Source organism: Hemicordylus capensis, chromosome 1, assembly GCF_027244095.1.
Source record: "Hemicordylus capensis ecotype Gifberg chromosome 1, rHemCap1.1.pri, whole genome shotgun sequence".
NCBI lineage: Eukaryota > Metazoa > Chordata > Lepidosauria > Squamata > Cordylidae > Hemicordylus > Hemicordylus capensis.
In genome coordinates this window covers 341989364-342015251 of record NC_069657.1, presented here as the reverse complement: position 1 = coordinate 342015251, position 25888 = coordinate 341989364, and the positions used below count along the sequence as shown (strand labels likewise).

Here is a 25888-nt window from a genome sequence, read left to right as displayed (position 1 = left end):
TATCCAAGTTTAGCCATGCAAAGATTGCACCAGCTCCCTTTTCCATAAGGTTTAGGAATTTCCCTGAATTGTGCCATCTGGGTGATTGCAAATATTTTTTTCTCTAAAGCTTAAAACAAAGTCTTTGGGCTTTTTGTGTGATTATCTTTTGTGTCTAGAATTTGGATGAAAAATAAAAATATGAGTGAGCACTGACAAATGCTTTGGGATCATGCAACTTAACTGTTTATTTAAAACAACCCTTGAAACATTATAACTGATTGAATCAGTCCCGTTGACTCTGATAAATTCATCTGCTGAGATTTTGAGGTGTTACATGAAACCTAATGTGTCCTCTGGATGTTTTGCTTAAAGTGGGCCTCTCAGAAAGAGAAAGTGCTTTGGTAAAGAATAGATAAGGGAAATGTCCAGAACACTATGTGTGTAGTGTCCTTTACTGGATAAGGAAGGACTAACCCATTTGTGGGGGAGGAGGCTTTGATTCTAGCTATCCTCTTCTTCGCTCAACCCTGTGATTAGCACAGTCCAAATTGACAGCACATTGCATACTGATGTGCCTGAGGATATCTGGATAACGGATGCTGGGGAATTATTCTAAATCAAGCCAAAACAAGACCTTCTTATATTTGGGAACTTTTTAAGTATTTCTAGCAACATGTGTATTTTTTAAATCATTAACTTTGAAGTCCTACTGTATAGCCCTACTCTTAGTCATTAATTAACCTAAATGTTTTAAAATCATTTGGGGATGTAATTGTGAGCCAAAGAGAATTCTAGGTTGGAGAAGCATATTGCAAGTGTTCCTGGACTAAACAGTAATTTGTATGGTATAAACAGTAATTGGACCAAACTGCGGTTTTTGCAGCAGTAGTGCTGGAAAGTTACAGACAAAGAATTAGATTAATCCAATTTGGATGTAATAAGCATGAAAACTAGTTTTCAAATCCATGTGGAGTTCCATGAGATGCAACATTACCTAATCCTCACTGCAATTCTTAGAAGATTTTAAAAAAACCCTTTTTGCCACCTTGAATGTGCTTATCAAAGAAAACCCAAGCAAATTCACAACTTTCTTGCTGCACATGAGCATTATAAACTCTCTAGAGAAGTCATTTTGGATGTTGTAAAGTATGGCCAAATAATTTTAAACTTTAATTTGGCTTGAATTATCTGCCATCAACTGGACAGGTTCCAGATTAAATGTCAATAATCTGGAACAGGTTCCAGATTAAACCTCTCCAAAATGTTTTTTAAAAATATATAAATTACAATAGCCTGCTTAGAATCCACTTGGAAAGATGATTGGAACCCTGCCTGCTCGTTATCAGGTTTGCAAAGATGAAAATTCTGGCAGATCTAAATCTGACATCTGGACTAGTACTGTGCACCTCAACTAGCTGGGGGAGCCTTAGGGATGTATTTTCAGTAACTACAGAGGTTGCAGAAGAAAAGGGGACATCACCAAAGATGCCTCCCCACCCCCACCCCCACCTCACTGATGGAAACCCCTGTTGTGTTCGTGCAGCAGTAGTCAGTATATCAACCTCTCTTTACAACATTAATGACCCCCTCCAAAAGGTCTAGTGACAGCTATCAGTCTTTTGAAATATTCCAGTCCGTAAAATAATTAAACAACAAATATTTTTATTTAGTCATTTTCAGATATTGCAAATAAACCAGCCAGCCAAGCTTAATACACCTGTGAGCTTCACTAACGTGTCCCTTGGGATTATCATATTTATGCATTGTGGCATATGGGCACATCTGTAGATCAAAATTCTGTAGATCAAAATTTGTATAAATTTTACACTGATCCTAAAACTGAACATTTCAGCTGTTCAGTATGTAAGAGGCTGGTCAGAACTTGAATTCTTGCCCAAATATTCAAAAGCAATACAATTGCACATTTTGCTTAGGCATGGAATTCAAAGTTCAACATCCAAAAATCAGATTTCAGGATTCAAAATCTCTTTGAAAATAAAGAAAGAGAGGCTTTAAGAAAAGGTGCTCTATCAGTATGGCCCTTCTATACATATCAGAAGAAACTTGGGTGTATATTAGATATATCAAAATATCCCAAAATGCTGCTGTAAAAAGGGGAATTTTTTAACATGGAGATAATGTGGGCTAAGCTCCAATACACAGGGGAAAACTCAAACCATGTATGGAATCTCCTCCACATCTCACACAGACTTTAAATCCACCCAGTGTGTAAATGCACACCTACCCTTCCCGTGGTAAAGCAAAGTAAAATCATTGTCTGGGAATGGCCGTGGTGTGAAACCAGAGGTTTGTCTTCTGGTGGAATGTGCAAATATTGTGACAAGACATTTTTATGGGGTTTCATCCTGGAGAGAATCTATCTATGTGGTTGCTGTCGAGACTGACTTGAAGGCACTTAATCCAATCAATCAATCAATCAGATGTAAACATTCCATATTTCCACATAAGGCAAACTGAACTGAGTTGGAACTGAAGTGAAATATGAACCTTAGACAGGGAAATGGCCCCCCTTCTCCCAATTTCTTCAATTGTTTATCAAACTGCCCTACAGAATTCACCCAGAGCACTTTGGGCACAATCCACCACAAAGCCAAGATTTAATACTACAATAATAAGGTCATGCACTCTTCCTGCGGTTTGTGCATGCAGGGAGGAAATTTTCAGTTCATGTTCTATTCAGATCCCAAACCAGGATTTGTCACTGACTGAATCCTCATCTGATCTCCTAATTTTATTAGCACAAACTTCAGAATGAGCCCAGATTTGCCAGGTTGGCTCACAATGACAAGTGCTGGTTTGTTTTATCAGGAACAGAAGTAGCCAGTTCATGAGAGAAGTGAAGGAGGAGTATGTGAGCCCCAAGGCTTGTAACAGGAGCACTAAACCATGGTTTAAACATAGTTTAACATGACATCTGAACCTAATCAATGCGAAGTAATTTTTAGTTCTGTTGATTTCAGTGTGGAAGTGAAACATGTTTAAATCCTTCCTATGGAAATAAATGGAATAAAAAATACTTCAGTTTGCTGGAAAATGTCCTCTTTTCTTAACAAAGGACGTATTTGCTCAAAATATTTTTTTTATGTCAAAAAGGTGGTTCTTATGGCTGAAAGCTTAAATAACCATAGCTGTGTAGAACTGAGAGGACAGTACAAGCACATAGTTATAACTTGAATATTTTAATATAATAGTTTAAACTACGTACAATAGTTAACCCTTTACAATAGAAAAAATGTATGCTAAATTTTGTGACAAGAAGTATTATCATTATTATTTTAGACACTAAAGTGTCTAAAGTAAGTAAACTTAGTTTAGACACTTTATATATAGTGATAAAGAAGTTATCAGAATAACAAAATAATAAATTTGGTAGGAAACTTCACCTTAGTTTGAGAAGCTATATGTGGTATTCACTAAGAAAATGCCAAGAGATATTAGAATTTAAGAAACAGGACAAGAGAATGGCAGGAATAAAATGTGTGTAGCTTAACCTTTCATTTTCCTACTCTTACTTCATGTATATTTTGTTCTCATAGGAATACATCAACTTGATATTGACAAAGATGTGGGGAAAGATGAGATCCCTAGAGGCAAGGAACCCATTTTATTTTTTATTTTTTACACTTCAAACATATTTGGCATGCTTTTTGATCATATTAATTCTCACAACTGCTGCAAAGACTGCTTTTATAAATTACAGGAAATATAAGGAAATGTCATAATAAGCTCACAGCAGTGTTCAAAAACTTCACACACTGAGGTAAATGAGCAAAATTGACACAGGAAGAAGAAGATGATGAAGAAGCTTATGAAGAAGAAGACGAAGAAGAATTGAATTAGTTTTGTTGAAATTGATGCAACTGTTACGGCCAGTTTACAAATGTATGCATTTGATGACTGTAGCATTAGGAAGTGACTTGCATGTGATAATGAACCATAAGTCAAAACAACACAGCTCAAACTTCTATATTGCCTCAAATTCATTTTTAAAAAAATGAAGTTAGTTCTTCATCATCAATGCAGATCATTGTAGAAAGCAAGCAAGTACTACATGTGCATTTGTGAACTAGCTCTAAGGCACTTTAAATCCACATGCTTAGTGTAACTGACACAGGCTTAAGAGAGTGGAATCTGATTTAAGAGAGGGAAAAGAATACACACACGCACACACACACACACACACACACACACACACACACAAATAAATAGGTTTGTGCTAATAAGCTTGTACACCCTGTATCCAACAGTAAGAGATGATTGCTCCAATATAGCAGTGGCAATATGCATGTGGATCTAGGCAGGCTATTAATTTGTTTGTTTGTTTGTTTGTTCGATTTGTAGACCACCCTTACAAAATAGCTCAGGGCGGTTCACAAACATCAAAGATCCTTTAAAACAATTTAAGAACACTGGAAAGCCAGGCCAAACAGGTAGGTCTTTAGGGCTCTCCTAAATTCCAATAAAGAATTCAAATTACAGATGTTTTTAGTGTGCAATTCCTTGGCAGATCAAAAACCATACACCAAAAACAGTACTGTTCTCTGAACTTCCACTTCTGCAGTTCCCTACACTGGATTGGGAGCTACACATAGAATATAACTTTGGTGCTGTTTTGACAGCACCCTTTTACCTTTCTAGGCAGGTGATCAGCTCTGTCATAACTGACAGCATGATCTGAGGCAGCAAGAGTTCACAGTTGCATCTCTTTGTATGACATTAATGCTCATCAGTTTTAATGAGTGGCATCATATTTTTTTCACAATTTTTTAAATTTGGCATTATAATAATTTTCATTTTTATAATATTATATGAGTTGCACAGGCAGCCTTCAGGGGCTGAAGGACAGGGTGTAAATGATAATGGTAATAATGCTGATGATAATATAATATAATATAATATAATATAATATAATATAATATAATATAAAAATTGTGCTTTCTAAAATATGAACATTAATATGAAAAATCATGGTTAAAACAGATTTGAATTAAGTTTGAAAGAAGAAAGTGGTGAATTTCAGTGATTAATATTGTTATAATGGATGCCTCTGCTGAATTATTTTTAATGGCAGAGCTATACCCATTTAGGAGGAGAGCATATTGGCAGGTGCCCTTGGAATGACCATAGTGCTGCAAATATGAGAAAAGCTGTGCTTGTCTAATTGCCCTCTTCTACCCAATCATTTACGTACAGAACCCCTGTCCTCCACTGCATTTGGTCACTTTACCTAAATCGAAGCAGCAGCATAGGATACAGCAACATTACTGAGCAGTACAGTGTGTGCTTTTGTACCCCGATACCCAAGAAAGACAAGGCACTAGGGATGTGCACGAACAGCTCAGGCAGGCCTGGGCGGGGCGGGGAATGATTCCTTTAAAAGCAGGTAGGTGGGTTCTTACCTGCTCTGCAGCCACCTCATTGCTTTTCCAGGCACGGTGCTCATTCTACCAATTGTACTAATTGATTTGTACCTGAATCGATTCACATATCCCTACCAATAACAGCAGCACTACCTACCCCAGCCCACACTCACCTGCCAAAGTGACCATACTGACAATTGAAGGCAATCTCCCAAAACCTGCACCTACCAAGCAACAAGTGGAGAGTAGGTGGAATCCTCCCCCGCAAGCCAAATAGGTGAGGGGGCTAAAATTCCTACTCGGTCCTAAAACCAGCGACTGGCTCTCCTACACAGGATGGGCCAAAGATAAAGAGAGTGAGCAGGCCAGGAAGCTGCATGGATCAGCCTGCTGCCCAGCTCCTGATGGGCCACACTACCATGTGGCCTCTGATGGTGTGCCTCTTGGCCTTATTCTCCTGGACCCCAGGGCACAACCCTGTCTCCCTGCCGACCGATTGAGGCTCGAAGGGTAAGCAGTATTTTGTGCCTGTTACTACTACCTATGATGGTAAAGCTGCCCTTCAAGCCAGTGTGTGCTAGAAATATAGATAGAATATGTAGGCCAAGGTAGGCATTTGGTTCTTTGAATAAGAGCAAAGATAATGCATGTGCCACATTTTGCTAAGAGGCAGATTGGTCTTGGTTATAAAACACTGTTGGTGGACTTGAAATCAAGAAAGTTTCTGTCCTTGAAGAAGAATATATTGAACTGTGCTAACAAAATAAGCTAATCTGCTGACAGGTACTGAGATTCAAATAAACTGACTTCTGATCATAAGTACCCTGAAGTGAGGGAGGCTGAGGTAAGCCACTAACAGTTATGGAAAATATACCAAACGGCCAAATTATTTCTTTGGGCAATCCAGGTTATAAAGAACATCATATCTTCCTGATGGGAAACAGGATTTCTGGTATGACTATAGCAACGATCAGTACGCAGTACAGCTGTCTTGGTGGTTATGGTGATGTTCATTCACATTTTCCTGGATCAGGTTTATTGCTTTGCACAAAAACATCACATTTAGGATTCGCTTCATACAAAGCAACTTCCAAGTGTCTTTGATTATGAACATTATATAATTCATATTTTCAATTAAAAGGGCTGTTGATCATTTGGTCATTTAAAAGTTAACAAGTTTTATTTCCCAACCCCTTTGTTTTTATATTCTACACTCAGGGCGTTCTGTGAGCAAGCTTGCCACTGATCCACTGAGAATTGTCTATGGTGCTGTAGAAGAGACCACAGATTGGGTTTATGGCTTTCTTTCATTACTGTCTGATCTCATATTTGAAGATGAAGAAGAGAGTGAAAAAGGTAGGTTGACGCTAGAAGCATGCTCTAATATTTTCAAGGAATTGTCTCTGCTCTGCTGAGATCTTGTCTTGCAAGCCTATAAGACTTGGCAAAAGAGAGAGAGAGAGAAATATTTATTTTCAGTTTTCATTCACCATAGTGTAAGTGGCTGCGGCAGCCTGAAAACTGGCTTCTTTGTTGAACAGATTTAATATAATACTTAATGTACCATTATGGATGGTACATTAGGTATTATATGTAAGGAAGTCAGAAGTAAAATGTTACCATTTTGGGCTAAATTGTACAAAAAGTTGTAGAACCACAATATGAGCACAGTGTCAAGGAATTAGCTTCAGGGAACATTAGTATGTATTCTTAAGCCTTTCCCCCCTAATTTTATGTAAGAATGGGAACATTTGAGCAATGAACACTGGAGGTATTAGAATTCTGGAACCCCTACTGCTCCAGGAATCGGACCTTGATAATCGAACAGTAGGTGGCAGTGTTGTTGGAATCACAACAATAGCAGTTAATAGCCAGACTGAAATGAAGAGTGCTAAAGTGCTGCCTAATGTTCTATGTAAAATATAGTAAAATATAGATTGACTGAAGACAGCCCATGAAAATTGCACAACTAACTCCACAAAAGAGATTTTTGTTTTTGTCTGAACAGCAATCCATACCACACATAATTTATGATGTGATTTTTTTTCTTAAGTCAAAAACCCATTTTACACTTTTGCAGGAAACTCTCTCCATTGTGGTCATTGCTTATTTTGTTTCATCATTTTGTAATTAAAATGTATCACCTAGTTTCGGTCAGCTGTGACAGTCTATTTTAATGAAACCCGAACAGACAATCAGTTCTGTACTGGACAAGTTTGGATGTGACAATAGATGCAGGATGACAGATGCTCACTTTATACAATGCCTGTTATCCTATATGCTGCTTATATGCTCTATAAGTATGATGTGTATGACATCAGAGCCTTTATTCCATATTTATCGCTGCTTTGTAGCTTTACTCTCCCTTAACTAATATAATTAAAACCCAGCTGGAACCAAAAAGTGGCTCCCTCTAAATACATTTGTCAGTTTGAAGTATCACCTAATTTCTACCACTGTGGGGGCTCTCAGATTAGTACTGCATGTGAATACTAACAAGTGTGCCTTTGTTAAGTCTGGGTCATATTCTGCAGTATGACTCAAAGCAGTGCCTGATCATTTATTCTTGTCACTGAACTATGGGGTAAAATGAGATTCACTGGCTTAGCCCTTTGCATTCTAGAAGTCTCATTTGGAGTCAGTTATGAAGAATAAATATCTATAGAAGGCTGGGCATAATGTATTGGGGAACTCTGTGATTTCAATCTGCAATTTCTGAAGACTTTTAGCGGTCTTCAACTTATGGATAAAAAAAATAAGTAACTGAATGTAAAATTGCTTTGGAACAAAAATATTCTACATATAGTCCATGAAACAATTATTTTAACATTCTAGCCCTCATGTTTACAAAGAAAGGTGTGAACTTAAAGAACATGTTATAAATGCTGAAAACACATAAGCAACTTTGGAGCTCCTTCATCCTTTTGGAAACTTCATATTAAGTACCCAACTAGAAAGCCCAGATGGTAAGAGCAAGTTAGCATTACCAGGTGTGGACCTTGAAATAACTCATGCACCTTTAAGAAAAGCTTTAAGTTCTTAAAGGGGTAGGAGTCCTATCCCTTTTGGAGTATGGCAACAGTAGCTACACCAGGTAGTGGTATGTGATGACTCGTCACAGGATGGGCGTTGTTATAGCATCACATGTATGTATGTATGTATGTATTTATTTATTTATTTCTCATATTTCTCTACCACCTGGTATAGAAATTCCAAGGCAGTGAGTGTACAAGTTAAAACATAAAATAAAAACAATATAAAACAGTAACAATTCATAAAACAGATAAAAACAGTCACAGCAAGTAAAAACATATCAAACTTTAAATTTCAGTTAAAAGCCTGGGAAAACAGATACATCTTGAGGTTCTTCCTAAAAAGCAAGCAGAGAAAAAGATGCTCTTGTTTCAGTGGGGAGTGTATTCCAGAGCCTTGGGGCAGCCACAGAAAAGGCATGGTCCTGAGTCTCCACCAAATGAGCCAGCAGCAACTGTAACCAGATCTCTCCAGATAATCTTAATAGGTGACAGGGTTCATGACAGAGAAGGCGCTCTCTTAAGCACCCTAGACACAAACCATTAAGGGCTTTATAGGTAATAACCAGCACTTTGTATTTTGTTTGAAAACATATTGGCAGCCAGTGCAAGTCTTTCAAAATCAGTGTCTGGCTACCACATTCTGTACCAATTGTAGTTTCTGAACTATGTACAAAGGCAGCCCCAGATAGAGTGCATTACTGTAGTCAAGCCTAGAGGTTACCAGCATACGTACCATTGTTTTAAGGTAATTTACCTCCAGAAATGGATGTATCTAGCATAGCAGCCGAAGCTGATAAAAAGCAGTCCTGGCCACTGCCTCAACCTGAGAGACCAGGGAGAGTTTGGGATCCAGGAGCACTCCCAGACGACATACCTGATCTTTCTGGGGAGTGTAACCCCATTCTGAACAGGCAGATCTAAACCATCTCTCAGGTCCTGGCCGCCCCACCCCCGGTCAGTACTTCTGTCTTGTTTGGATTCATTCAACTTCAGCTTGTTATCCCTCATCCAGCCCATTATCACTTCCAGGCAGACATTGGGAGGAGGGGTCATGCCAGTTTCTGATGAAGTCTGTATGGAGAAATAGATCTGTATGTCATCAGCTAATTGATAACACCCTCCTGATCATCTCTCCCAGAAGCTTCATGTATATCTTAAGAAGCATATTCGAGTTATCCAGCGATAACTTCACGATCCAAAGTTCTACGAAAACCATCTGCATTTACCTGCATTCGTCCACATTGCCACAACTCTTGCCATTTGGGGAATATTTGAGAATGTTTCATGCTGATTCAGCATGAGGAGGAGTGACTGAACACCCCAGTCCATATGCAGAGGAGTTTGGGTGTTTACTTTGGATTCTTTGGTTTCTGACCACATGAACGTGATTTGTGAATTCACACTATGCTTCTCAGTTTGTGTGGAACAAAACAACTACTACAATAATCCTGATATACATATGAAAATAGAAGTGTAAATGTTTACAAATAAGAGAATAGAGCACCTTATTTTTTATTGTTGAAGTCGAATGCTTGAGTGCATTTAAACATGAAAATAACCCAGCATGGGGGAAAAAATATTGCTAATATATTATCTTGCTGCTATTCATTTGGTTATTATTTATCTTTGGTTTAGGTGAAGTGGAACCTTCTGTGAAAATAAAAGGTTGGTTTTGCTCTTCTTTATAAAATGTCACATGCTTGATTTAAGTAGTTATTAGGCAGGAACAATACAGCTTTATGCTGCCAGTGCTATTGCTAATTATACATCTTTCTACTAATTGTTCATCCTTTTTATAGATAAAAATCATTAGTAAACCTTGCAGAATAGAATGCACTATGCAGTGCATTGAATATCAAATGGAAATGTTGAATGATTATCAGTGTGAAGAACTTTTAAAGGCATGCAGGAGGTAGTTCATTATTTGGCTCCATGGCAATGGGTGAGAGGTAATGGGACTAACCTATGGGCCATTCAGTGAAAGGAACCCATGTGTGTACAGTTGAGGTGTGCACAAAACCAGATCTTGAGATTTGGTTCGAGTTCAAACCGGCTTCAAATCAGGGCCCTGGTTCGAGTACTGGTTCTATTGAACTGGCCACTAGTCCAGTTGGAAGTGGTTCTACCATAGGCAATAATAAGAATTCAAACTGGCCCATTATTCCCTATGGATGGGTCCTAGGACACCAAAACGTGTTGGGAGTAAGTCATGATTGGTGCAACTTACCACCTAACCTAAAGAAAGTTAAGAAATTGGGCAATCAGGCTATTTTTAATTAATTAATTTTTTTGAGTTCATTAGGTCAACCCTTGACCTATTGAACCTGAAAAAAATCATTAAAATTAGCCTAATTGTCTGATTGCTTTGCGGGTTGAGTGGTAGGTAGTACCCATCATGACGTGCCAGCCAGCCCATATTGATGTCCCTGGCCACTAAAGGGAAAGTGTGCTGTCAAACCAGATCACAACACACACAAAGTTCACAGACACAGTTTTAAAAAGGGATTCTGCCACAGAACATGGCACAAATCAGAACAAAAAAGAATAATTGACCCAGATTCTGTGCCAGTCACACAGTGCCGGGTAGGGTTGTGCATTTTGTATTTTTTCTGTTTTGATTTGTACCAAATCCAAATCAACCCCATTTTATATTTTGTCCAAAATTAAGCCTTCCGATTCACCCCAGTTTTGTTTTGTATCCGAATTAATCCGAATCTGAATTAATTCAGATGAGAAAATGGGTCACATGGTCAAAAGAGTGGGTGGGGGTTATAGTGCCCAATGAGTGGAAGCTACCAGGAACTGGGCAAACTGCTGATTTTGGTGAATTTTTGAAGTTTGCACATCTTTCAGATTTTCCCCATAGGGTATGATGGAGGTTTCAGGAAAGGTATAGAGTGGAGTGTGATTGGTGGTAGTGCCCAGTTGGTACAAGGAAGCTACCACATTTTTTTCAGAGGAATTTGGCGAAGGGCTGATGTTTAAAGAATTAATAAAGTTATGCATCTTTCAGATTTTCCTCGTAGGGTATAATGGAGGTTTCTACAGTCCCATAACTCCACTTGAGGGGCACCGGGGTGGCCCAGAGCAAGTTTCAGTGTAGTGCACATAGGGTGCCAACCACCCACATGGGCTGCCAACACACGAAGTACAGGGTTTTGTTGTTCTAGAGGTGTTCTGAGAATAGATTCTCTAGTAGCATTTGAGAGTGGATTCATGGTTTTTCATTAAAAATCTCATTTGCTACCAGAGATTCTAAACTCAACACCTCAGAAACAGCAAAGCCCAGTACCCCAATGGGTAGCAATCCAGGGAGGTGGTTGGCACCCTCTGTGCATTAACCACCACTCGCCTCGGGCCATCCCAGTGCCCCCCAGGTGGAGTTATGGGGCTGCTGAAACCTCCATTATTCCCTATGGGAAAAAATCTTAAAGACACGTAAACCTCAAAAATTCCTAAGAAATCAGCCCTTTGCCCTATTTGTAATCTGGGTGCACCACCCTTGGGGCACTGCGACCCAACCCACTGTTTTGCCCCTGAAGCCCCACATAAACAAGTTGAAAGAGTGAAGAGAATGATGAACAACAAGGACACTTAATTTTTTGGCACAGTTATTTGAGAATTTTGCAGTGTGGGGGAGCCTGTCCCTGTGGCACTAGCACAACAGCACAACCCATTTGTGGATTCAAGCAATCTTTCAATAAAAACACCCCCTCCCCATGGAACAGTGACCACAGTTCATTTGAGATAGCAAGATAGACCAATGAACTGCCTTGGTACTATGGAACAGCTTCAAATGTTCATTTTACTGAAGTGGAGTAAGCCGTAGCCCAAACAAATCAGCCAGAATTGTTGAGATTTATCATCACTGCATTTAAGAAAGTGCAAAACCATGGATCATGGTTACAAGAAAGAGAGAAGCAACTAAGATTCCTGGGGATGTCAATAGATTGACAGGGGTATTACCCACCCCCCTCCTTTTGTCTCCTGTAATCCCATGTGGATGACCTGTCCCTGCAATGGCAAAAGTTGTGAACCACTGGCTTAGACATCATGTCCCACCAAATTACATTGTGGCCTAAATTACATTAGACTGCTCAACTTGGGCAAAAATACTTAGACATCACTATGACTCATAAAAATCAGAAGAAAAACAAAGCAGCTCTTCAAAAGATCCCTGAACAAGTCAAGAGACTCTTTCTAAACCTTTGGAAAGAAAAACCTGTGTAATTCAGAACTTTCCTAACCAGCTTCTCGAAAAGCTTCTCCACACATTTTATACTATGGCTTTTAGGAAGAGCTTTGGAATTGTAATGAGCTCCCAAAGATATTTGGGTATTTCTTTCTCAAAATGCTGTCTTCCAAATCCCTTTGCAAGGTCAATTTGCATTTCAATCACTCTGAATACAACACATACTTAACTAAACCATTCATGCTCAACAGCTTTTTGCATATCTTATCTTCTGCTAACCACTCAGTGCCTCAGCTGCAGTGGAGGGAGTCAGAGAAGTCAATTTCAACTGCGATGCTTTTCCGAAGAACAAAGCATTCTGCCCAAAACACAGTCATTTTGATTTGGAAACAAAAATCTCTGTTTTTTAATTCTTGATTTTGTTTTGGTTACAAAACCTCCGAAATTGCCATTTTCGGGCACAAAACGTTTTGTACCCAAATCGAAATGCACAAGCCTAGTGCCGGGTGCCCTGCCCAGTGCCCACCAATGCATCATTGTCACAAGCTGCTCTCCACACAAACACACAATTATTACATTGCAACAGTGGCAGCCTTTTAACAACAGGACATAAGAACAGTCCTGCTGGATCAGGCCCACGGCCTATCTAGCCCAGCATCCTGTTTCACACTGTGGCCCACCAGTTGCCCCTGACTCTGACTGTGTGTCATCTAGAATGCATAATGCACAGAGTCAGAGCGCCGGACCACAGTCCAGAGCACACTACACTGCTGCAAGGACAGACACATGTCATTGTCATGGAGCAAATTTCACACTAAAAATCAACAGTGGACAGAGATTTCACCACAACACCAGCCCAGACCTCACGCCTCAGGAAGTGCAGGCAGGCAAACTACATGAGAAGTCTTCTTTCTTCTCTTTGTGTGCTGTAAGTTGGCCTCAGTAAGTTGTGCAATAAGTTGGCCTCAGGTAGGGCTGGGCCCTGGCTGACATCCTGCAGGCTGACACACAGCAGGGAACCAGTCTAGACTCATCATGGGCCTGTGTGTGTGTGTGTGTGTGTGTGTGTGTGTGTGTGTGTGTGTACACATGTGCATGTATGATATGTGTCTGGCTGTGCTGCAGAAGCAAACAACAAAAAAAACCCCAACAACCAAAGCAACCATAACAATTTAAATCCAGCTAGCCAGCCCCCAAAACAGACCCCCTATGCTCCACCACGGCTTTCTATGGGTGCTGACCAGTCCATCTTCAAAAGTGATCATGAGTCACTCACCTTCCACGTCCAGCTTGGGATGGCCCAACAGGGGGAGTTTGGCCTTCAGAAATACCAGCTGCTCAACCAAGCCATCATCCAAGCACAAGTGATGGGATGTCACCATGTCCCTGGCCATGGAGAACAGCCTCTCACTCTGGACACAAGTTGTGGGGCAGGAGGAAAGCAATCTGGCTACTATTGCCAAGTCTGTCCAGACTTGGTGACATATTGTCCAAAACTGGACAAGATCCATCTCAGGGTCTGCCACCACCAGATCCTGCAGGTACTGTAGAATACTCTGCTCAGCACAAGTGCAGGGCATGGTTGGCACCTCTCATACCCCTGGCAAGGTGCCAAGGCACCCCCAGAACAAATGGGTGGAAGCTCTGGTTGTGTTGACACTGCCAGGAACACCATGCTTCTGGACCTGGAAGTGCTGCTGCTGCTGGGCGTGGACTGAGCATTAGTAGTCACTCCAGCACCCTCCTCCTTGTTCTGACTCTACCTCCTTTCCTCTGCCTGCCTCATCTCTTGAATGAAGAGGCCCCTCTGCCTGGGCAGATCACCTGGAGTAGGAGTGTGCAAACTGGCTCAACATCAAGACAGTTCAGTGTCGAGCTGGATCCAACGGGCAGGGGTCCAACAGTGGCAAGGTGGGCAGGGGTCAGACATCGGGCAGCAAGACGGGCAGCAGATTCAGATGTCGTGTGGCAGGGCAGGCAGTGGGGGTCAGATGGTGGGTGGCAAGGTGAGTGGCAGGGGTCAGACAGTGGGCAAATTTGAACTGGCTGAATTGGTGCGGTTCAAGTTGAAACTGGATCTGCACACCCCTAGAGTACAGTTCCTTCATGTTATCAGAAACCCTGGGTGATCCCAATTACTTGGGTAAGTCCTACACATGTATAGAAGCTTTCACACTAATGCCAAATGCAAGGCTTCTGGGTGGTTGGACAAGTGGGCAATTAATGTCAGGTGTGTGCTGCCAGAAGGCATGGTCCCGCTCCCCTCTCACATGTGGGGGAGATTGCATGAACATCCCTATACTGTCTTTTGTTGTACTGCCTATGTTTTGCTTATGTTGTACTGCTATACTGTCTTTAATGTTGTAAACCACCTAGAGACTTCGGTAGTGGATTTTATACAAACATGCTTAAATAAATTAAATTAAATTAAATTAAATTAAATTAAATTATGCAATCATTTTTGTTCAGATTTGCTGCCTTATTTTCTAGCAGGGCTTCTGTGTCTTTAACAGCTACATGAAATTCAGAAACTCAACAGCTGAAGCTTTTCTATCACCGTATACCAATAGCATGAAGAGGATTTCTGCTGCTCATGCAGTTGTTATGCCCAAGCTCTGACTACAAAAGGGGAGGAGAGTGAGCCAAATTTCATGGGCCCATTAGTACATAATGCAGAACTGAGTCCAATGGACCCACAGTTGTGCACGCCCCCCACGTGCTTACCTGTCTGTGTTTAGATGAAGGGGACAGGAACAAAACTACAGTCAGGGAGACTGCAGAGAGGAGGGGGAACTGGCTGTGTTGGCTTCCTTCTGGCATGAAGGACAGCCCCGACAGCCAGTCACAGCTGGAGAGAGGAAGGAGCTTTCTCCCTCAAATCTGGTTATAGCAAGTGCTGCCTGCAATTCTGAATTCAGACATACAGTAGCTGGCTTCAAACCTCAGGTAGGATCAATGAAACTAACTACAGACCAAATTGTAGTTTGAGAAGGGAAACCTTCATCAGAAACCTTCTTTTCTGATGATACCAGGGTTTCACAAATTCACACAAACAATCAAGTAAACCTCAGGATCCTTCACCTCCAGTTTCTCATTACATGAGAATGTGGCAACTGAGTGAATGAACTCAGTCAAATGACTTGTGAATGTCTTTCAGCCTGAGTACAGCTGAAACATTCTAGAAATCATTGCCCATATAGGCAGGAGTTTGGTCCGGAAAGCAATCTTGGGATAGCTACAATGAAATAACAACTTCCAAATCTTGAATTGGGTATCCTGGCACTTAAGGGTTCCTGTACTTAAATCACAGCATTTAATCTGCTTGAACTGCAGTAACCCACAATAGTATCCTACCCTATTGCAGAGAGACAATTTAAATAACTGATTTATAGAATATTAGCTAGAAAATGGGCCTGTGCTCTTTCATATTTAATCCTGGTCTTGTGCAAGTGAAATACTGAGTAGGGATGTGCATGAGTCGATTTTAAATTTTGATTTGTACCCGAATCGAATCACCCCTGATTTGTTTTGGGTCTGAATCTGCGCCTCCCATCACCACAGATTCAATTTTTACCCAAATTTTCCAAATCTGAATTGATTTGGGGCAAAAAATGGGTCCTGGGGCAAAAGTTTGGGGTGCGTAGTAGTGCCCAATGTGTAGAAGCTACCACACAAATTTCAAAGAAATTGGACAAAGGGGTGATATTTAAAGAATTTTTGAAGTTGGTGCATCTTTAAGCTTTTTCCCATAGGGAATAATGGGAATTTCAGCAGCCTTATAGCTCCATGTGCCTTATAGCTCCATTGAATCCCCTTTCATTCCTACCAGAGAATCTACTCTCAGAAGAACACCTCTCAGAAGAACAACAAAACCCAGTGCCCCAGTGTGGTTGACACCCTATGTGAACTACACAACCACTCTTTCTGGGCCACCCTGGTACCCCCCAAGTGGAGTAATGGGGCTGCTGAAATTTGCCATTATTTCCTATGGGGGGAAAGTTTAAAGAAGTACAAACTTCAGAAATTCTTTAAAAATCACCTCTTTCACCAATTTCTTTGAAATCTGGGTGGTAGCAGGCACCCATTGGGGTAATACCACCTGACCCACTCTCCTGCCCCCCAAAACCCCTTTTCTGCCCTGAATCTTCCCCAAAGATATGCCAACTTCAAAAATTCTTTAAAAACCATCCCTTTGCCCAATTCCTTTGAAATCTGGGTGGTAGCTTCATTGCACTCATTGAGCACTGCCACCCACCACAACCTGCTCTGGGCCACCCTGGTGCCCCCCCTGGGGAGTAATAACTAAGGCTGCTGAAATCCCCATTATTCCCTATGGGGGAAAGCTTAAAGACACGTAAACTTAAAAAAAAATTAAAAATCACCCCTTAGCCCAATTTCTTGGAAATCTAGGTGGTAGCTTCCACCCATTGGGCACTAACACCCAACCCACTTTGGCCACAAAATGGAGGTCTGAATCTCTGAAATTTTCAGGTCTGGATCTATGGTGATTTGTTTTGTACCGGAATCTGGGCAATTGAGGACAGGGGTGATTTGTTTTGTCTACAAATCACCCAAATCAGCCAGATTCAGGCACAAATCATTTTGTACCCGAATCATTTTGCACATCCCTAATACTGAAATCACAAATGATGTAGAAATAGAGAGGTGATGGATGAATTCTCCATAGCTCAGTTTTGGTAAAGTACCACCAATTTGTATTTTTAGAGCACTCTCAGAAATATCTCTTCCCCCCACCTTTCAGAGTTTTAAATTGATTCATAATGTCATCCTTGTCTCATATTTGAGGTTTGTTGCCAAGGTTTGTTCAACTCACGTGAAACTTGGTGCTATTTCTAAAATATGTTTGCCCTAGATTCAACAGACAAGAGGCTTCCTGTGCCTCTATTGTACAGAAGAGAAATAAGTAGCAGGCACTTCCTTACCAGGGTAGAACTATGACAAGTAAATTTTCACCTTCTACACGACAATTTCTTCCTACACAACAATTAAACTTTGCCCCTCATTCATGTGAGATGGGATTATAGCAGAATGAAGGTGATCTGGGGCTTCTAGCCTAATTTAAAAACTCCAGATATGATGGAAGCTGAGAATACAGAAGTATCTTGTGTCCAGATTTGTTTCATCCCATCTCCAGTCCTACCTTTCTCCTAGTTGAGATAGTATTCTTTGGTCCATTATCAAGAAGTTCTTGTATATCTCCATGCATCAATTCCTCCTACACTCCTTAAATATTTTGAAGAACATGCAGAAGACTGACACGAAGGTTGTGCTTGTTGGTAGAGGAAAAAATAGTGGTGGACATATGTATGGCACCAGTTTTCACCATTTGGAGCTGTTTTGGACTCTAAAGGCAGTCTCATGGTAGTGCTGATTGCAGAACCACTTGTTCTCTGCAGCATCAGGGTTTCCTTACAGGTTTGCAACAGTCTCAATGCAGTGCAGAATGGTACTGTACCATTATTTATTTATTTTATATATCATATTTTTACACCATCCAGAACTTATGTTATTATGCACTATGTCAGTCACTGAGTGTTAGTACCCAACCACATTTGTGTGGAAGTCCATTGACTTTGATTAAATTTGCTTTGATATAAATCACTTAAGATTGGGGCACAAAGACTATTATTTTACGATATGTTTAGTTTCACAATGTTATATATGTTTTTTCTCTTCAGAAGAAATCCAACCACCTGTCAAAAAGAAAGGTGAGCAAATTTCAAAGCATTTACTTTCATCTTCTGTTATAATATTCTTGATATTTGTGTGAGAGGAACTGATGGTGAGCCTTACTTTAGCATAACTGCTTCACTGGCATGAGAGGTATTGTAGGTAAGTTAAGAGAGATGGAAAGGTAATAACTCTTGGGGAACAATATAAAAGCTTTTGTTTGGGAGAAACCATCAAAACCCATCACCCTGTTAGGAAAATCAGAAATAAATAGACTCCAGTGCAAAGGTAGGTGTGAAAAAACTAACCAGTAACCTGTTCTCTCCCTCTCCCCTAATTTTATGGCCAAAACCTTTGACCAAATTGTTTTAAGTCTCTGTATTCATTTAACAGTGACCAACAACACAAACCAATTATGACACCAGTTCCCAAGCTGGCCCATAACGCAAATTCTAGCACAGGCAGCTTTAAAAGTCCTAGGATATGTTTCAGAACAAGTCACAGCTACAGGAAATGAGGGTCGGGGAAAAAAAAAGTGGATCAAACAGCTTTGAAGGAAAACTGGGGTCACCACTCCCACATCAACCATCTCTCCGTCCACATTTCAAAATAGATTTTGGTTATTTGGTGATCATCTTGTTAATGGCCTCAAGGAAAGACATAGGACCGCAGAGTGGAAGGATGTAAGGGCCTGAACACATGGTGCATATGAGGCAGAGGACAGAAAGACAATAGGAGCCCTGGGTGGGCCAAAACTAGAAAGGGCTGTTTTGGGAGGGCATTCACAATCATGCTAAATTAGAGCACACATGTATGACCACATTTTCTTACACATTTCAATTACTTGGTAAGGGGTTCACTAATACAAATAATACTAGTAATAATAGTAATACTACTTAGTAAGTAAACGAAGGCTAGTAAAGGCTAGTAAAATAGATGAAGCCATGGTGATTGATACACACACACACACACACACACACACACACACACACACTCTGTGTGTGTGTGTGTGTGTGTATTCTAGTATTTGTTATAATAGAGTGGTCATTATCTTGTCTAACTGAAATATAGGAAATGCCATTTAGGCTCTGATACTGTTGTCCTAATGTGAAAATAAATATTGACCAAGGACCTTTTAAAAAACTAAGTGTTATGGAGTAATGCAACCCATTACTCATTGGAATCCATTACTCCATTATCATTACTCATTGGAATCATTAAAATGTTCGGCCATGAAGAATTGCATAACAATCAGTATCACCTAGAGGATGTTCTCACATGCAGTCAAGATCAGGCTAGAGTCAGCCAAGCCCAGTCTTGGCTGTGCGTGAGAATTGTTGGGAACTGCACATCTCCCAATGGTGCATTTGCGGCAAACTTGCTTAAAGAGCCTGCTTGTTGGCTGAAGCTGAGCTAACCTGGGCTAACTGCTCATGTGTCAGTGTCGCATGGTGTTGAGCTGGCTTCTGGCCAGCGCCGGTGTGTGTGTGTGAGGTTCCTCCAAAATGCACCATGCACCTGTGTGGTGAATTGTGGGATTTTGGGGGGCCAGGATGACATGTCCTGGTCCCCAAACCTCCATGCTGCCAGTGGCCATCTGGATTAGCATGCCCAGCAAGGACTGAATATCCGTCTGCAGGGAAGGTAAGTTTAAGCAGCCTTCCACGCCACCCTCCCAGTATACAGTAATCCCAAAACTATAATGATAAGATTCCACATACTATGAAACACCAGGGTAAAGTGAGTCCATTCTATAGTTGATATGCATTTTTGCCTAAAGCAAAATTTCAGAGTGAATTTGGAGGTTCCATCTTGACCAAATAAACTGATAATTTTTAAGAAAAACTTCAAGAAGCCTAGCAAAAATTTGGTGTTTTTATTTTTAAACTATGAATCTCCCAGTCTCCCTATCTAGTAAAAATAGCAAGGGCTTATCAAGGCTGGGGTGGCCCCTGCAACAAGAAGTAAAGCTTCCTTCCTTCCACCACTACCTCCATGGCTGTCCTACAGAAGAACAAAGACATTAGAACTGTGAGGATCGGCAAGTAAATCTTGCCAGAGTTGGTGGGAAATAAAATAATATTCAAGCAACCAAGTACTGTGATACCCACAAGTTAATCTTCCTTAGAATCAGGCAAAGAAAATGCCAACTATATGCTGTGGCTTCATCCTCTGGAGTTTTGTGGTCTGAACTCTACAACATATCACTAGCCTGACCCCATTGTTCCATCCTTCTCAGCTCACCTCTTCCTCAACCTGATTGGTAGACTCGGCAGCAAGAGAAATGTTGGCACCTAGTCAGCCAGCCATGTGAACAGGAGGAAGGAGGGGTGGGGCCAGGCCAGGGGTATGCTGTGGAGACTCAGCATTCCTTTTGCTGCTGAACCTTTCAGTTAAGCTGAGGTAGGCATGGGCTAAACTTGACCACCTTGCCAGGCAGTCATTTTATTTATTTATTATTTTATTTATTGTTAGATTTTTATACCCCGTTTCACTAAAACAGTCTCAAGGTGGTTTTCAAAACATTTAAAACAATATAAAACTATAAAACAGTTACACAATAAAAATATTAAATTGGAATATAAAAATACAAATCTAATTAAACATTTTTAAAAACATATGCAGTAAGACCATAAAATACAGAGCAGCAGCAACAAAAACAACACTCATATAAAAGCCTAAGGCCAAGATTTCACTTGCTTTCTAAAAACTATAATGGAGACTGAGGAGTGGATGCCCTCAGTGAATGCTCTCTGGAGGGCATTGTCCCCAGCCCCCAGCCCCAAGAAGACACTGACAACCAAATAGTGGGTATAAAGGGCCACAACTTTATTAATCAAATTAATCTGAGTTAATGGACTGTAGGAGGGTAAGCACTCCACCCACCCCCACCCCCAGACAGTGTGGGCCTGAAAAGACCGGGTTCACAGTCCTTCCCTGTGCCTTGCATGGGCGACACACCCTGACTCTGGAAGTAAGCAAATAAAAACCTGCTCCTTTCCCTTCATAGTCAACCCCAGCAGGGGTCTGGACAATTCTAGGCCTTCACACCTGCTGGACTGCTCAGCCCTAGGATTTGTGAAGTCCTGAAGAAGGTTTCATGGCAAATCATCATCTCCGGACCACACACAAACCACAAGGGATTGATTGCTCAGTTTACCGATTTAACTGTCCAAGGGTGCTCATCGATGTCACATCCCTTTTCCCTTACAACTAGCCCACACTGTCCCTGCTAAGCTGTGACCTAACAATCTACAATGGCTAAGATAGCAGAGCGGAGTAGGCGGGGAAAAAACACCCCAACAAGGCCAATGCGTTGGAAGCCAAAAATTCCTACTCGGCCCGCAAAAGGACAATGAGCCCATAGACCCGTTCTGCCTCTAGAGAAGAGAGGGAGGGGAAAGCAAACGCCAGACTGAATGTTTGTGGTGGGGAGCTGCTGGAGTAGCCATGCTAGCCCCACACCTATCAAGGCCCCTGGCCAATACGGCATCTTCTAGGGTCCGTGCTAAGAATGGGGCTGGGACAAATTGCCCTCCTTACAGCACAAGGCCTTGGGAGGGGCATTCCAAAGTCTGGGGACAATAACTGAGAAGGCCCTTTCCCACACGCACGGCAGCTCAATCTCCCTCAAGGTCAAAACCAGCACCTTGAATTGGACCCAGAAACAAATTGTTAGCCAATGTAGCTTTTTCAAAATGTGTGTAATATGATCCCAGCAGGCAGCTCTGGATAAAACCCTAGGCTGCAGCATTTTGCACTAGCTGCAGTTTCAGAATATTCTTCACGGGCAGCCCCACACAGAGTGTGTTACAGTAATCCAGCCATGATGTGACTAAGGCATGGGTAACTGTGGCCAGACCTGCCTTCTTCTAGTCATTAGGAGAGGAGGATTCAGCTTAATACTTCATCCCTTGACTCACTCCTTTTAAAGAGGACACATCTTGCTTGAAGTCAAGACTTTCAGGAGCCAATGGTGTGCTCCTGATTGGGGAGTTGGGGAGGTTGAATGGGTAAGCAAAGACTAAGATATTGCCTAGTCACATCAGTGTGACTGTATTTTTATGAATGAAGTGGAGGGCTTTGGAGACACCCCCTTGCTTGGCAGCTTGTGGATACATGTCCTTCTGCATTCAGTTATAACACTAGAAAGAAACAAGTGCTGTCGGCAAAGGCCTGGAACTGCATCTTGCCTTGTCACAAATTATACTCACTATGAGTAACAAATTTCTGAAGACAGCCAGATCTTATCTACGACTTTTAAGCTTGTGAAAGATTCCAAGTTTTAGGAATCTTTGCACCAGACATTTTTATGTAAAAAGGCACACAATTTTATTTTGGAAAATTCAAAATTCCCAAATTACAGAATTATTCTCCTAACTGTGCTTCTGATTTAAAACCTTGATTATTTTGTAATACCATTTTCAGGGGTTGGAGAGCTGTCCATCCACAACTTGTGCAGTTTTCTGACCAAGCACAATATCTGGGGTTCAATACACATCTTGAAGGTGTTAGAAATGGGGAAAATGGGGAGAGGTCAGGATTATGTGAGTGAGTGGGATTTGTACTGCTAAAGTCAGTTAGCCTCTTGAGACTCTATATTCAGAAAAGATGGCCTTTCCCATTCAGAACAATGTCTGACCATCAGTGCAGGCTAACTTGGGTAGTTCTGAGCCACCTGCGCCACTAAAACAATGTCCATGGTGTTGCAGACAAGGACTGTCAGGCTACTACTTCAAACAGCACCATTTTGGTAATTAGCTATTCCATTCACTCCTCTCTAAAGAATATCACTATTTGCATATTTAGTGCTTTCAGAGTTGAGCTGGTTTTCTCTTTATATCTCCATATGGCGCTGTGCTTTTTTTTTGGAGATGCGAATTGCTTTAACCATGGTCTGTGACGGGTTCTTGCTGTCTCTTTACTGTCTCTTTAACTGCTTCTCACTGGAAAGCATTTTGTGAATCTTTGTACAAAGCACTTTAAAACTGTGTGTTAAGATCCACACATTTTTATTTGGGGAGAGACACATTATTTATTTTGGAATATTACATAACTATTCCCCTGATTGCACTTTTAAAACCTTGATTATTTTGTAATACCATTTTCTTTCATTCTAGATTGTTCACTATCATCATCCATTATTAACATGCTGTTTAGATTAGCTAGGCATTGTGATTCTATGCATAATACCAAATACAATTCCTTTACCTAATGGATTTATAATAAAAGGCTACCCCATTTCATTTTATAACAAAGCTTTGGAAAGAGCAAAAAGTAAATCTAGTCTAACCTACACTGCAAAGCAAAACCATCTACACCCCAACCCTACCAACCAACCAGAACAAGCAAGACCATTGTGTGCTACAAGCAGACAGCCAGTGCAATACCGAAGATGCTTAAAGGGCAAATAGCTCACAAAGATTCATACAAATGAGCTACATGCTGCGGAGGAAGACAACTTTCCACATACATCAAAGGCACTGGCCAATCTGACCTAGAAAAAATAATAATTTCTGGCTGCAAATATAGCAGGCAGTAAGATCCTGAATACAAAAAGCAAAAGTTATCCATCAAGTCTTACAAAGAGATATTTAATTGGGCTCATCTCCATGTCATTCAGCATCCTGTCCTGATTGTGTCAATTTCTGATGCCCCAGACCAAACAGCAGAATAAAACCCTAAATATTACATGTAGGCAAAAAATGCTTACTAGCATCAGTGACCACAATTCAGGCATAATAAAATCACAAAATATAGATTCTTCCTAAATGCATTCCACATGAATTGCTATGATAGATGAATATCTTCAGCAAAGGAGCATATCTGAGAAGAGAAACTTATTTTCCATGTTTAGTGAAAGAAAACAAAATGGTGTAATTAAAACAGTAACTAAAATTCTAATTCTTTTTTTCACCCTTACGTAAATACATACTAATATGGTATGATTATGCATACAAAATCTTACATTTAGTAGGGAGTTTAAGAAGCATACCATGGAGTATGCTTCATCATGAGTTTGAGGAGAAACTAAAAGCAGAGGGCAGGGGAAACTCTCAGATCAATAAACATGGTGGAGATCACTATATGTGAAGAAAACAAATATATGTGGGTTTCAGTTTCAATGGTGTTTCTAAGAATCTTCCAAAATTATAGGTAGGTTTCAGTTTCAAAGGTGTTTCTAAGAATCTTCCAAAATTATATCATAATGAATTAATAGGTATAGAGAACCAGAAACTGGGTTACAAAGAAATTGTTTCTTTCTTGTTGCATCTATTTTGGAGAACTCTGCTCCTAATTTCAGAATCCAAGAGTAAATTTGAGTCTCATGAAGGCTATAATCTTAAACACATGTAGTGGGAAGTAACATCACATTGACTCCTCAGTCAACATGTTTAGGATCACCGTAGCTTTCACTGCATTGATGTCCTAGAGTTGTTTTTGAACCTGTAACGCTACCTACTACTATCTGTTGCCAGTACAATCTACACTGACTGGGAGCACATAGGGACCTCTCTAGCCCTAACAGGAGATACCCCGGAATTACGACGTCGTCATCAACAAAGAATATTTATATACTGCTTTTCAACAATAATTCCCTAAGCAGTTTACATAGAGAAATAAAAATAACCCAGGATTAAATAAAATAACCCAGGACTTAATCTGGGATCTTATGCATGCAAAGCATGTCCGTTAATCTAGTGGGAATTGACCCACTGAATTGATCAATGGAGCCCTTCCCTATTAAATAAGATGCTGATCTTAGATATTTTTGCACAGCAGATAAAAGTCACAACCTCAGCCCTGCATATCTTCATTTGCATATTTTCAGTGGCACAGACAGGTGCAGAAAAGTGAAACCTTTTCTGGAATCTGCTTGGAAAAACAATTACTTGATATCACATTGTGAAATGGCTTGCTCTGAAATTTTACCTTCCCTAAACCGAATCTGTGAATAGGTTGTGATGGACTGAATCCATTCAAAATAGTCTCTACATGTGGTTTTTATGAACTGTTATGCTTGTTTCAGCCACTGTTAATGTAGTTGCACATAAAGAGAGATGCACATAACCAAGACTTCATTCTCACAATCACGGTGATCTGGGTTATTAACAAGGAGTCCTGAGCCCCATGAAGCAGGTTGTGAGAATGCAGAAGCTGGCTATTGAACCTCGTTAAATATGGTTTAGCCAGAGCAGTTTGATTAAGATTTCCTGAAAAATCTGGGTGATCACAACCAGTTTCATGGGGCTCAGCAATCCTGATTGACACTTTAACCAGGATCTCTGTGATTGTGAGAACACAGACTAAATATAATTCCAGAACATCAATTTCTTTCAGAAATCTTTCTAAAGGAATTGCAGTCACAAATAGAAACACAATGAGGTCTTTCACACAACCTCGAATTTGAACCATTTTGGTTCGGTGGTTCGAATTTGAACCGAAACAGCCATCAGGTTCGAGCTGCAGGTTCGAATTTGAACCAAACTGCGGGGGGGGGGATTTAAACCAGTTTGAACTGGTTTGAACCTCCAAAAGCTGGCACCCATGGGTGCCTACCACCCAACCCCCAAAGCAATCAGACATTTGTACTATTTTTAAATGAA

At 40.6% G+C, this 25888-nt stretch overlaps 1 protein-coding gene across 24 annotated transcripts in view; it reads left to right on the top strand.

Annotated features, from left to right (window-relative positions):
* TRDN (triadin) overlaps nt 1-25888 on the top strand; it is a 305901-nt gene that overhangs the window by 33224 nt on the left and 246789 nt on the right. For 22 of the 24 annotated variants that reach the window (XR_008313241.1, XM_053284401.1, XM_053284346.1 and 19 more), the window contains exons 3-6: nt 3540-3593; nt 6582-6719; nt 10034-10063; nt 18290-18319. Coding sequence is in view for 23 of the 24 variants with exons in the window: in XM_053284401.1 (XP_053140376.1) it covers nt 3540-3593; nt 6582-6719; nt 10034-10063; nt 18290-18319 (252 nt within the window). In the remaining variant the exon portion in view is untranslated. The remainder of the gene's footprint in view (nt 1-3539; nt 3594-6581; nt 6720-10033; nt 10064-18289; nt 18320-25888) is intronic. The other 2 variants (XM_053284294.1, XM_053284342.1) reach the window with 2 other exon arrangements.